At 41.9% G+C, this 11,815-nt stretch overlaps 2 protein-coding genes across 2 annotated transcripts in view; both read right to left on the bottom strand.

The window, feature by feature from the left end:
* The window catches only part of FAM228A (family with sequence similarity 228 member A), a 14,257-nt gene extending 10,366 nt beyond the window's left edge, over window positions 1-3,891 (bottom strand). Inside the window, 4 exon segments of the mRNA XM_024764433.1 lie at window positions 139-184; window positions 186-325; window positions 1,604-1,672; window positions 3,375-3,891. Coding sequence (XP_024620201.1) covers window positions 139-184; window positions 186-325; window positions 1,604-1,672; window positions 3,375-3,464 — 345 coding nt within the window. The 5' untranslated portion in view covers window positions 3,465-3,891.
* Window positions 3,892-4,491: 600 nt separating this feature from the next.
* Window positions 4,492-11,815, bottom strand: part of LOC112412741 (protein FAM228B) — a 30,384-nt gene continuing 23,060 nt past the window's right edge. Inside the window, exons 8-9 of the mRNA XM_024764426.1 lie at window positions 10,326-10,433; window positions 4,492-4,791 (exon numbers count right to left, since the gene is read on the bottom strand). Coding sequence (XP_024620194.1) covers window positions 4,785-4,791; window positions 10,326-10,433 — 115 coding nt within the window. The 3' untranslated portion in view covers window positions 4,492-4,784. The remainder of the gene's footprint in view (window positions 4,792-10,325; window positions 10,434-11,815) is intronic.

An 11,815-nucleotide genomic window follows, 5' to 3' on the forward strand; every position in this document is an offset into this window, starting at 1 on the left:
ACATTAGAATCATCTGGGCGAATCTTCTAAAAAATCACCTATACCTAGTCCTTCTGGGGTCCAAAAATGAGTGTTATTTAAAGACCCCATGCTCCAGTGATTCTAAAGCTGCCAAAAAAAAAAAAAAAATTCTCATACCGTTTTATTTGTGTGCTTTAATAAATATTCAGGATTCTCTTGTTTTTTCCAACCCTTTATATGAAATTACTTTTTCCATAATTCTCTGCTGAAAAGGCTTTGCAACATTTTCAGTCCATTTTTTATGTAACAACTCTTTTCTTCTTTCCTTAAAAACATCCAGATGCTGAAAATACGTATCCAATCTCTAAGGAAGTGATACAAACAAGGAAAACAAATTATTAAGAAGTTTTCCAGGCTTCCCTGGTGGCGCAGTGGTTGAGAGTCCGCCTGCCAATGCAGGGGAACAAGCCGATGTGCCCAGAGCCCGTGCTCCGCAACAAGAGAAGCCGCCGCAATGAGAAGCCCATGTGCCGCGATGAAGAGTAGCCCCCGCTCGCCACAACTAGAGAAAGCCCACGTGCAGCAAGAGACCCAGCTCAGCCAAAAAAATAATTAAATAAATAAATTTATTTTTTAAAAAAGAAGTTTTCCATTTATTTTCATTTGAATAAGTGGGGCGGTGGCGGGGAACACTTGTTCCCACTCCTCAGCTCTCAGCACATTCAGGATGCAAAGTCATAGAATAAGGTATTTGAAGAACAGTATAAATTTCAGAAAGAGAACCTGAGAGCACAGAGCAGAAAGAACCCATGAACAGTTCTACACCACAACTGTGCCTCCAGATTAAACCACATCCAAACCACTAACTCTGAAAACTCCTGCTTCTTTTTAAGAATTCAAAGAATTCCCTGGTCACCATTCCATGTCTCCAGGCTTCATCATCAGTAAAGAATGTGATAAAAGTGGTAGAAGAAAAAGAGCCTAGACTTGCATCAGCACCTCTCTCTCTTTTATAAAGGAGTAAAGACTGTGATAAAAGTGGTAGAAGAAAAAGAGCCTAGACTTGCATCAGCACCTCTCTCTCTTTTATAAAGGAGGGTAAACCCACCTACCTCTTTTGATGCTCAAATGAGAATATATGTAAACTTCCTTTATAAATTATAAGCCACAGTACAAACGTTAACGTATTATACACCAAATTTCAATCCCTCTCATTGAGATGAAAACGTCCTTAAATTTATTAATTCCGTAGTGATGATCACTACGGACTGGTCATTATCCTTAAATACTAATTCATCTCTTGTGGCTTTACATATTCCCACTGTGATGTAGGAACATATGAGAGAGAGGCAGATTTTAGGAAAGAATTTCTATTCAGTAACAGGACGAAGACGGGGAGCAGTTAGAACAATCTCTCAGATCCCTTAAGGATAGACCTGGGACTCCCAACCTCTTAGTGATTCTGCAAGGAGATGGCACAATCTCAGATCTATGTAGTTTGACTGGGTGATTCAGAGGAGGTTCATTCTCCCAGAAAAATGAATCTCTCTGACATGGTAACATCCTCTTGGCCACACTGTTCTGTATCACTCTTGCTTACCTAGAACACACTTGGAATCCACTCTCTGTAGCCAACTCTTACCTTCGCAACATAATTTTCTCTAAATAATATCATGTATACAGCTTCATCAATGTCTTCTCTAGCCAATGCCTAAAATTACAGAATTAAATATTAGCATTTAGATCCTGAAGAAACAAACCAGTGACAAAATACAGTGTATTTTACCAATAATTTGAGTGTAAATCTAACATCTGTACCTCAAAACATATCTTGTAGCTTTTTATTATGGAAATTTTCAAACACAATTCTCCACGAACCCATCACCCAGGTTCACCAATGATCAACTCAGAGTAGATCTTATTTCATCCAAATCCCTACTCACTCCCCTGCCCCCCACCCAGATTATTTTGAATCAAATCCCTTACATCACACCATTATTTTTAAAGTACCAAGAAAGCTTACTAATTAAAGGGATCCTCTATAAAATGAAGCCTCTTTATAGGCAGTCTGTAGATGTGTTTTAAAAGCCCTTGAAGTTTCCTGACTTCTGCTAGGTCTCTTTATAAGTTAAAACCTATTTATAAGTCAAAACTACAGAAGTTTGATTTAGTTCAACGGGTTCAGAGCCAATTAGCTGGGAACTCCTGGCGGAGGACCAAGATGGTCTTACATCTAGGGACTTGCTGTTTCCATTATGAGCTTGGGTAAAGCTGATGCACTTAAATCCTTACTTTAGGGCTTTTCATTTGGATCACTATGAACCGATCTTCCAGCTTTTACTCTTACAGAACTAAGTAGGGACAAGTGGAAAGGCAATAAAAATTCAGCATCTGGAAGAGAAATTCTGTTACCTAAAAGAATTATCTAGTGTAAAGTGATACAGGTTCTTAAAACTATGTTGTTCAATCTCTGGCTCATCTTTCAGTTCTGCCACAACGAGTGCATCAAAATAAACTAAACCTCAAACTCAAATACCAAATCTGTGAATAAGATAAATCTCAAAACGGACAGTTGTATTTTTACCGGTATATTTAACAGCTTCACATGAAATCTAAAATGATATTCAGACAGCTAACTAGGGTCTTCTCCAAATTACAACCCTCTTGATAATATAAACAGACTCTTGCTTTAAAATAAAGCCTTCTTACACTTATTTTAAGATGGAAGTTGAAAAATCATGTAAAACAATTAAATGTTTTCCCCAATACAACACAAATTTAGAATAAATCAATTTATCTGAAGTAGAAACATACACCGACAATCATCTTGAGAAATCACATTTTTTTAGCCATCCTATTAACATTATTAGCAAATGTTATACACACTATTGGTTGTATGTCAGATTTTTGAACCACCTTTTCTTCGTTTAAGGAAATAGTTTTTGATAGCTCCTTCTTGGTGACTGTGCGCCCGCACACACGCACACGCACACACACACACTCTCTCGCCACTCTTACTGCCACCACAGTAAAATATACTCTCTATAAAATAATGAAACTTTATGAGAAAATCATTGCTTTACCAGACCCTGGAGTATCAAGAATTCACTGGCAAGCCCAGACCTGGCTTCCCCCGCCTCTCCCGCAGGGCAGCTCAGGGACTGCTGTTTACCCACAGCCCGCCCTGTTGCTGTCCTGATGCTGCGGTGACCACGGGGAAACACTACAACCACCCTGGGCCAAATGCGATCCCTGGCCATTCCCATTCGGCGAATTCTTTGAGAACCAAGTCTATGCCAGGCGCTGTTCTAGTTCTGGGGAAAACAACTGTGATTAAGACACAACAGATCCTAATTTCAAGGGATTTATGTCCCACCACCCAAAGGCGGCCCCCAAATGCCACATTATTTTACCTCCATCAAAGCAATTGACTCGGGTTCTGGCCACTTTAATTGTTCTGGCCCAAAATGTTTATCATAGTTGGACATTTTCGTGGCAGCCATAAATAACAGAATCCCCGAAGGAAGAAAGAGTAAATTGAGGAGATAGGTGATTACAGTTGAAAAAGTGAGGTCTTTCAAATTCAGAAAGCAGTGTATCGTTGCTCTGCCACTTAGTAGACTCGGTAAGTAAAACAAACAAATAAATCCTCGGGTCCCCTAAACCTGTTTCAAAAAGGGGGTGATTAGGCTCCCCGACCCGTGGCCTTAAGGACCCAATCAGGCAACGCCTCAGGGTCTGCCCGGGGCTGGGCCCCCCTGGGCCACACCGCCGAGGGGCCACCGTAGGTGGTCGCAGGCCTGGGCTGCCTTCTGCTCCCCACCTCGGGCTCTGCGCTCGGGGCGCTCCGGGGCCGGTGGCACGGTGACTCACTGTTCTGGGAGGGGAAGGGGAGCTCCTCTAAAAACAAATTAAAGCACTACGCTTAGACCCCAGCCCCTCTTCCCGCAAGCCCCCTACACCTCTCTCCACAGGGGGCGCAGAGAGGAAGGAGCCGCCCCCCCCCCCCCCCCCCCCCCCCCCCCCCGCGCCGCGCCCCCCCCAAACCCCTAGCCCCGGCTCGGGCTCGCCGCCACCCCGGCCCCTCCGCGCGACGTCTGCCAGGCCTTCAACCGTCCAATACGACACCACCCCAGGTTTTAGTTAAAAATATACATATATATAAATTTAGGTCATGTAAATTAATCCTAAAGAGAACTTACCATTTATCTGTATGATCCAGGGCACCAAGTAGAAGCGAGGATTGATTTTAGTACCCCTTTTGCCTAAGGAAAACAAAAGTCTCTCCTCCTATGCTCCAGGTCCTAAGCCTTCTGTGACTAGGAGTCAAACTCAACATGAGCCAGAGGGGTAATCAAAATGAATTTTTATAACTTTGCAGACTCAGAATCAGCACGTGGGTAATCAAAATGAATTTTTAAATTTTCTAAAGACTGTTGGAGAAACCTAGGGAGAATATGTGGGTGTGGATTTTAAGGGTGCCTGACAATTTAGGGAAAGAGCAAGTGAACTGAGATGGGTGCTAAGTAAGGCAGCTATTAGTATTTTTATTGTATCTTTCAGGCAACATTTCTTAACTCCTGGGGAAATACATCTGCAATAACTGTCAATATACAGTACTGTCATTTCTTAATGATCATACAGACACTGGACTCAAAGATGAAGTTTATTGCAGATGCTCTTCTTAGACACAGAACAATTCTTGAGCGCCTTTCTTGCTCCTCATCCTGAATGATTCCTGCTGGCAGATGGCTTCCTTTGAAGCAGGCTTCTTTTGTGTCCTCTTTTACCAGCCAAGGCTCAGGGTGTGTGCTCCTTGGTTGCTAAAATCTTTTGAAAATGACAGAAAAGTGTAATTGATACAGGGATGAGGGGCTTACAAGAGCAGAAAGAATTCCTCTGCTTTAGCTGAGCTGATCTCCCTGAAACCTAGCCCTCCTGTTGGTGCTAAGTGACTTGGAGGCAGGGTCCCCACCTAAAGCTCCTGACTCAGCCTCTCCTCACTCTATCTGGATTCAGAAACAAGGAGCTTCCGGGACAGAGCCAACCCTATTATAGGTGGGGTAGAGCACTGATGTGTGATATGATTTGAGGGACCCCTATGGTCCTGCTTTCTGATGTCAATATGCCTGGAGTGCTAATTTACACTAGGATTATTGTGATTTATAAAATACTAGGTTCCCTTCTTCCCTTCTCTTTTCAAACCTCTGAATCTCTGTCCACCTTCACTATCAGCTGATGGATGACCTTCTGACTTACGTGAGAAAACGAATTAAACAGAAGTAAACAATCTTCTTTCACAAAATTCACCAAGCTGGTTTCATCTATGGCTATGCCCTCTGCCTTCCTTCCTCTTATAATGATAGATTGTCCTGACCTCAAGTCCTGGATCCTACCTCTACACAGGTAAAGGAGGTGGGAGGGTGGAGGAATGGATGAGGTAGAGTATTTTAAGTAGAGAAGTCAGAGAAGGCTTCTCTGGAGAGATGATATTTGTGCAGAAGTCTGAGTGACCTGAGAAAATGAGACATGGAGAGATCTGGGGAAGGAGTGTTCCAGGCAGATGGACTGGCGGAGGCAAAAGCCTGAGATGAGGGTGAGGTTGGCGCGTTCACACAACAAGAAAAGGAACATAGTGAGCATGGAAAGAAAGGCAGGTGATACAGGTGGGAGGAGGCAGGTGCCCAATCGTATAGGAGGTTAGAGGCCATGATAAGGAGTTAGAATAAAATTCAAAGTGTGCAGGGAAGCCATTAGAAGGTTTTGAGTAGGGGAGAATTCTGATCTAATTAACACTTTTAAAAGAATATGGTGCTGCATGGAGAACTGATTATACAGGGGCAAGAGCAGAAGCAGGAAAACGAGTTAGGAGGCTAATGCAATAGGCCAGGTAAGATCACAGAGGCTTGACCCAGTGGTAGTAGTGAAGAATTGAGAAGTGAACGAGCTAACAGAGCTCATTACGTATAAGACATGCGAACTGAGTGAAAGCAAGAAATAAAAAATGACTCCTAGACTTTTATCCTGGGGGTCCTTTTTGGATTATAGTCCTATTCACTGAACTAAGAGAAATTTGGCAGGAAGAGGGGCAGAGTGCAAAATTAAGACTAATCCTTGGGACTTCCCTGGTGGTCCAGTGGTTAAGACTCCGTGCTTCCACTTCAGGGGCCACGAATTCAATCCCTGGTAGGGGAACTAAGATCCCACATGCCATGTGGTGTGGGCAAAAAAAAAAAAAAAGAAAGAATAATCCTGTTTGGGGCTGGTTATATCAAGAGACCCATAACCAGTACAGTACATAAGAAGGGTGTGTAGGGTATGATTACAAAGCAACTTATTGTATTTTTTTTCCTCACTGTCCATTTAAACCTGTTTGGTTGGGTAGTTCTCCAGCAACTTCCTGTTTTATTTTCCTCATTGCAATTACTAGCTCAAGTGATATATATTTGCCTGTTTATTGTCTGTTTCCCATCAAAATGTGAGCTCCTTGAGATCAGAGATTTATCTGTTTTGTTTACCTCTAGTCTCCAGCCTTTCCAACACTGCCTGGTTCAGAGAAGGTTCTTGTTAAAATTTGAGGAAGAAAGCAAGCAAGCACATGGGAGGATACTAAAACATGACAGTAAAAGGAGTGAAACCACAAAATTAAATCTTAATACATTTACCGTGAGTTAAAAAAAAGTAGCCCCCTTACCCTTTAGGAGTGGGGAAACAGAGTCAGAAAAGAAGTATGATCGATTGACTGTAGACTCAGACAAACGAATCATTTCCCTATTGATTTCTAACTGGGAGATGGGGAGGATAGGCTGTGACTTCTCCTTCAAATCCACTCCTAACAGAAGCTACACTCCAGAGACTCGGGACACAGGGTGTAGAGAAGAGAACTGAAGGGAAGTGGCCCCTAGACTGGGAAGCAGTAGGCTAGCCTAGACAAGTCAAATGGCACCAAGTTTAACCAGGGTCACCTTAGGATGAGAAATCTGTGCTCTGTGAGCAACTACATTCCTATACATTTTACATTTGGGGACTTTTACTTTTTAAACTTTACTACTTTAACTCAGTATATGGTCCTTTTGAAAATTTTTGCCTTTCTTGGCTAAATTAAGGGGAACAAAATTTGGGGCCTGGCTTGGGTGTGGTAACTGGTAAATGTGGTAGAGAGATGGTAGAGATGGTGGAGGAATGGAAGAAGGGCAAAATCAGGAGAGGGAGCTAGGGAAATCCTACAGTCCACCTCCTAGAGGACACCTCTATTGCACAGCTGCCAGGGGCAACTCCTCATTCCCTCTGAACCAAGGAAACCTGCCTCAGTTTCTTCTACTCACTCCCTTTTGGCAGGGGGAGAGGGTAGGGAGGGTGGCCCACTGCCTCCTGTCTTCCGGGAAGACTGCCATACAGAGAAGTTGTTCCCAGCAGCTCAGATTTTGGTATCAGCAATTGCTGCCTTGTGTATTACAAGATGGAACTACACCAGCTCTCACCGCATCCTGGTCCTCATCCTTGTCTGCCTCCTAGCTCAAGAAAGTTCAAGGAAGAAAAGTGCCTCTTTGGGACTTGGATTCTATCCTTCCTGATAACATAGAGGTTCTTTTTCCAGAAAGGATGACCCTGTGTTTCCAGAGGGAGGAACCAGAAAGGAAAAAATTCTCCTATCAACTCAATTGTAGCATTTAATATTTTATTTAAATTTGAAGCTGATGAGTTCTATATGAATTTACACATTTTTATGAAAAATAAACCCAAATAAATAGCATTACCTTGCTCTAGTAATATTTTCATCTGAAATTTCATTGCTGCTTAATCAAACAGCTGAGTGAGGGTTCTCTGGCATATATGACCCCCTCACAGAGGTGTCCACTGTGGCTTCCCTGGGAAGGTCTAACTCTACCAAAGACAAACATGCCTCTTCCACCTCGATGCTGTAATTGGTATGCTTCCCTAATTCATGGAAGAAAATATAATCTTCCTCCTTTCTCCAGGGGGAGCTCATGAGTTTAAGCCTCTAGTTTAAGTCCCTAGGTACTCCAACAATGCAATATTCTCCTTCATATCTGAGTCACACTCTGCTATAAAAGACATTAAAGGACAAAACCTCTCCTTTTATACAATATATAAAAATTAAATAGGATTAAGATGTTTATTATCCTAAAACCTGACTCATACAAATATGTATGAGACCATGGCAGTTACAGATTGCAGAGGAACTTATTACTCTTTTGGAGCCTAACAGAAAAGAGTGATGCTAAAGCATTCCATCTTTTAAGGATTTCAGCTACCAAGTGAATAGGGCTTAATTTCAATACTTCCTATTATCCCTCAACTTCAGCTCCCATTCAAAAAAGCAGCAAAGTGTTAAACCACACCTCAAAAACACTGAGAAGTCCACAATGGCGAGCACCATCTCTAACAGTTATCTGTTTCTACTTTAAATCACTAAAAAGACCCTCATGAGGCAACCAGTTGTTCTCTCTGCTGGACATGTCAGAATCAAGCATCTCTAAGAGCCCTCTGGCTTCTGCCACATTGTATTTATTCAACAAATTCTGAGTTTATTCAGAATGAGGACAGGGAAACTACTGCAGCTTACTTTCGAGCTTTTTAGGAACAGAGAACTAACTGTAAGCCAACCTCCTAAACATCATGTAAGCTCACTTATCTTCTGCCTTGCTAGGTTCTTTTTTTTATTATTATCAAGTTTTACTATGATATAATTTATGCACCATAAAATTCACCCATTTTAAATGCACAAATCAATGATTTTTAGTGTATCTCCAGAGTTGTGTAACCACCACCATGATCTAGTTTTAGAACATTTCTATCAGTCTAAAACCTCATGCTCACTTACAGTCACTCTCCATTCCCAACTCCAGCCCCAGGCAACCAATAATCAACTTCCTGTCTCTATAGATTTGCTTTTGCTGAACATTACACTTAAATATAAATAGAATAAAAATTGTGATTGTATTCTTTCACTGAGTATAATAGTTTTGAAGTTCATCCGTGTTGTATAGCAAGTGTAAGTACTTCTTTTCCTTTTAATTTCCAAATAATATTCCATGTATGGATGCACCACATTTTGTTTATCCATTCACCATTTTATGAACATCTGGGTGGTTTCCACTTTTGGGCTATTATGAATAATGGTGCCATGTACACCCACTCATACACAAGCCTTTATGTGGCCATATATTTCCATTTCTCCTGGATAGAAACCTAGGAGTTAAATTGCTGGTCACTTGGTAATTTAATGTTTAACTTTTTGAGAAACTGACAAACTGTTTTCCAAAGTTGCTGCACCATTTTACATTCCCTTCAACAATGTCTGAGGGGCATACACCCGGAGAAAACCATAATTCAAAAGGACATATGCACCCCAATGTTCACTGAAACACTATTTATAATAGCCAGGTCATGGAATCAACCTAACTGCCCACTGACAGACGAATGGATAAAGAAGATGTGGTACATATACACAATGGAATATTACTCCGCCATAAAAAGGAACAAAATTGGGTCATTTGTAGAGACGTGGATGGACCTAGAGTCTGTCATACAGAGTGAAGTCAGAAAGAGAAAAACAAATATCGAATATTAACACATATATGTGGAATCTAGAAAAATGGTACAGATGAACTGGTTTGCAAGGCAGAAATTGAGACACAGATGTAGAGAGCAAACATATGGACACCAAGGGGGGAAAGTATGTGCGTGGAGGGGGGCATGAATTGGGAGATTGTGATTGACATATATACACTAATATATATAAAATAGATAACTAATAAGAACCTGCTGTATAAAACAATAAAATAAAATTCAAAAAAAAAGTAAAAAAACCCAAAGAAAACAATGTCTGATGGATCTCATTACTTTTAATCAGATACTTAACCAGTTATATAACTATGGAGAGAAATCTCTTACTTTTAATTCCATTAACTAGTAAATTGAGATGATTCGCCATGTTACACACACAGTAGTATGTACCACTTTTCTGCTTATAACCTCTCTTCACTCTGGGTACAATATTGTAACAGCTACTACCCACCAGAACTAGTCCAAAATTCCATTTTTACCACTCCAATTCAATTAAAAACCTCCTAACCTTTAACTTTAGTATGAGTTGTTAACTTTTTTCTATGTCTATGCTTGTTATTTCTGAATGTGTCAGCTGTTTGTTCTTTAAAACCAGAAAAAGCTGAGGAAAGTTGCCACCTTTCCCAGCGGTGGGAAATGCCTGATGTCCAGCCACAAGAGTCTGGTGTATTCCTTGGCACCGACCCCAGCAACTTAAAATGATGGCAGGGGATGAAAACACAGCCAAGCATGTTAAATGAAAGAAGAACAAAGCTATGGAATAATAGGCTTACTTGTAAACAACTGCTTTTTCTTCTTCCTGGGATTCCAGAAGATGAGGAGTTTTTGCAGAGGGTTTCAAGTCAAAACTACTTTCGTTAAAATTCACTTTTACTTTTAACCTTTAATAAGATAACAGGTGTGAGAGGATGTCCTGAAAACAATACTAGCTTGCATTTACACAGAAATCATTGTTATACATTGACTGCTACGTATATTGTCCAAAATATCATTACTTCAAACCGGTGTACATTCTTGGGTGTTTCAGAATTGCTGAAACTATGATAGAGACTGGTTTACTATTTACTGAAACCCTAGAATCAGCTAGGCAAAGTTTAAAGTATTCCCTATATCCTACAGCTTATACTCTAAATGTAAAAAGAAGCTCCAGAGATTGTCATTTACAAGCATAAACGTAAAATGCTTTTCCTAAGAAAGAACCCAAACACCCCATTTCCCAGTCTCCTTTGCCATAAGGTGGCAGGCAGGTGCCTTAGACCCCTCTAGTCTTGCCCCAGTCAAGAGGTGGTTGGGGGACTTCCCTGGTAGTCCAGTGGTAAAGAATCCACCTTACAACTCAGGGGACGCGAGTTCGATCCCCGCTCACGGAACTAAGATCCCACATGCCGCTGGGCAACTAAGCCCACACGCTACAACTACTGAGCTGGCGCACCTCAACTAGAGCCCACGTGCTGCAAACTACAGAGCCCACGTGCTCTGGAACACACGCGCCACAACTACAGAGCCCACACGCCCTGGAGCCAGCGTGCCACAACTAGAGAAGAGAAAACCCACAGGCCACAGCTAGAGAGAAGCCCACGCACCACAACGAAGAGCTGGTGCGCTGCAAGGAAAGGTCCTGTGTGCCGCAACTAAGACCCAACGTAGCCAAAAATAAATTAATTAAATAAATAAATAATAAATAAATCTTAAAAAAAGAGTTGGTTGGAAGGGTGATACTGGCCCTGTGAGGAGCATCCATTTTGTTGGCACAGATTACAGCAGAGCTGGTGGGGTCCTAAGCCAACCACTGGAGCAGCAGCTTCCTGATTCAGCAGTTTCCCGATCACAGTAGAAACAACACATCCCTTGGCCAGCCAATTCTACACTGTGATTTTGGGAGTTATTTCTGAAATTCAGCCCTGTTTCTTAAGACCTCCCAATGATTTCATGAGCGGTGTTAAGTCCTCAATAAATGAATCCTTTTCTGGGGTGGCTTCAGTTGTCTGAAACCAAGAGCCATTATCGTAACTAACATACCCAGTACACCTAGCATGCAAATAGCCACACAAAGAATTAACGGAGGGCTTCTCTGGTGGCGCAGTGGTTGAGAGACCGCCTGCCGATGCAGGGGACACGGGTTCATGCCCCGATCCAGGAAGATCCCACATGCTGCGGAGCAGCTAGGCCCGTGAGCCATGGTCGCTGAGGCTCCGCAACGGGAGAGGCCACAACAGTGAGAGGCCCGCGTACCGCAAAAAAAAAAAAAAAAAAAAAAAATGAA

This window comes from Neophocaena asiaeorientalis, unplaced genomic scaffold, assembly GCF_003031525.2.
Source record: "Neophocaena asiaeorientalis asiaeorientalis breed wild unplaced genomic scaffold, Neophocaena_asiaeorientalis_V1.1 scaffold345, whole genome shotgun sequence".
NCBI classification, from domain to species: Eukaryota; Metazoa; Chordata; class Mammalia; order Artiodactyla; family Phocoenidae; genus Neophocaena; species Neophocaena asiaeorientalis.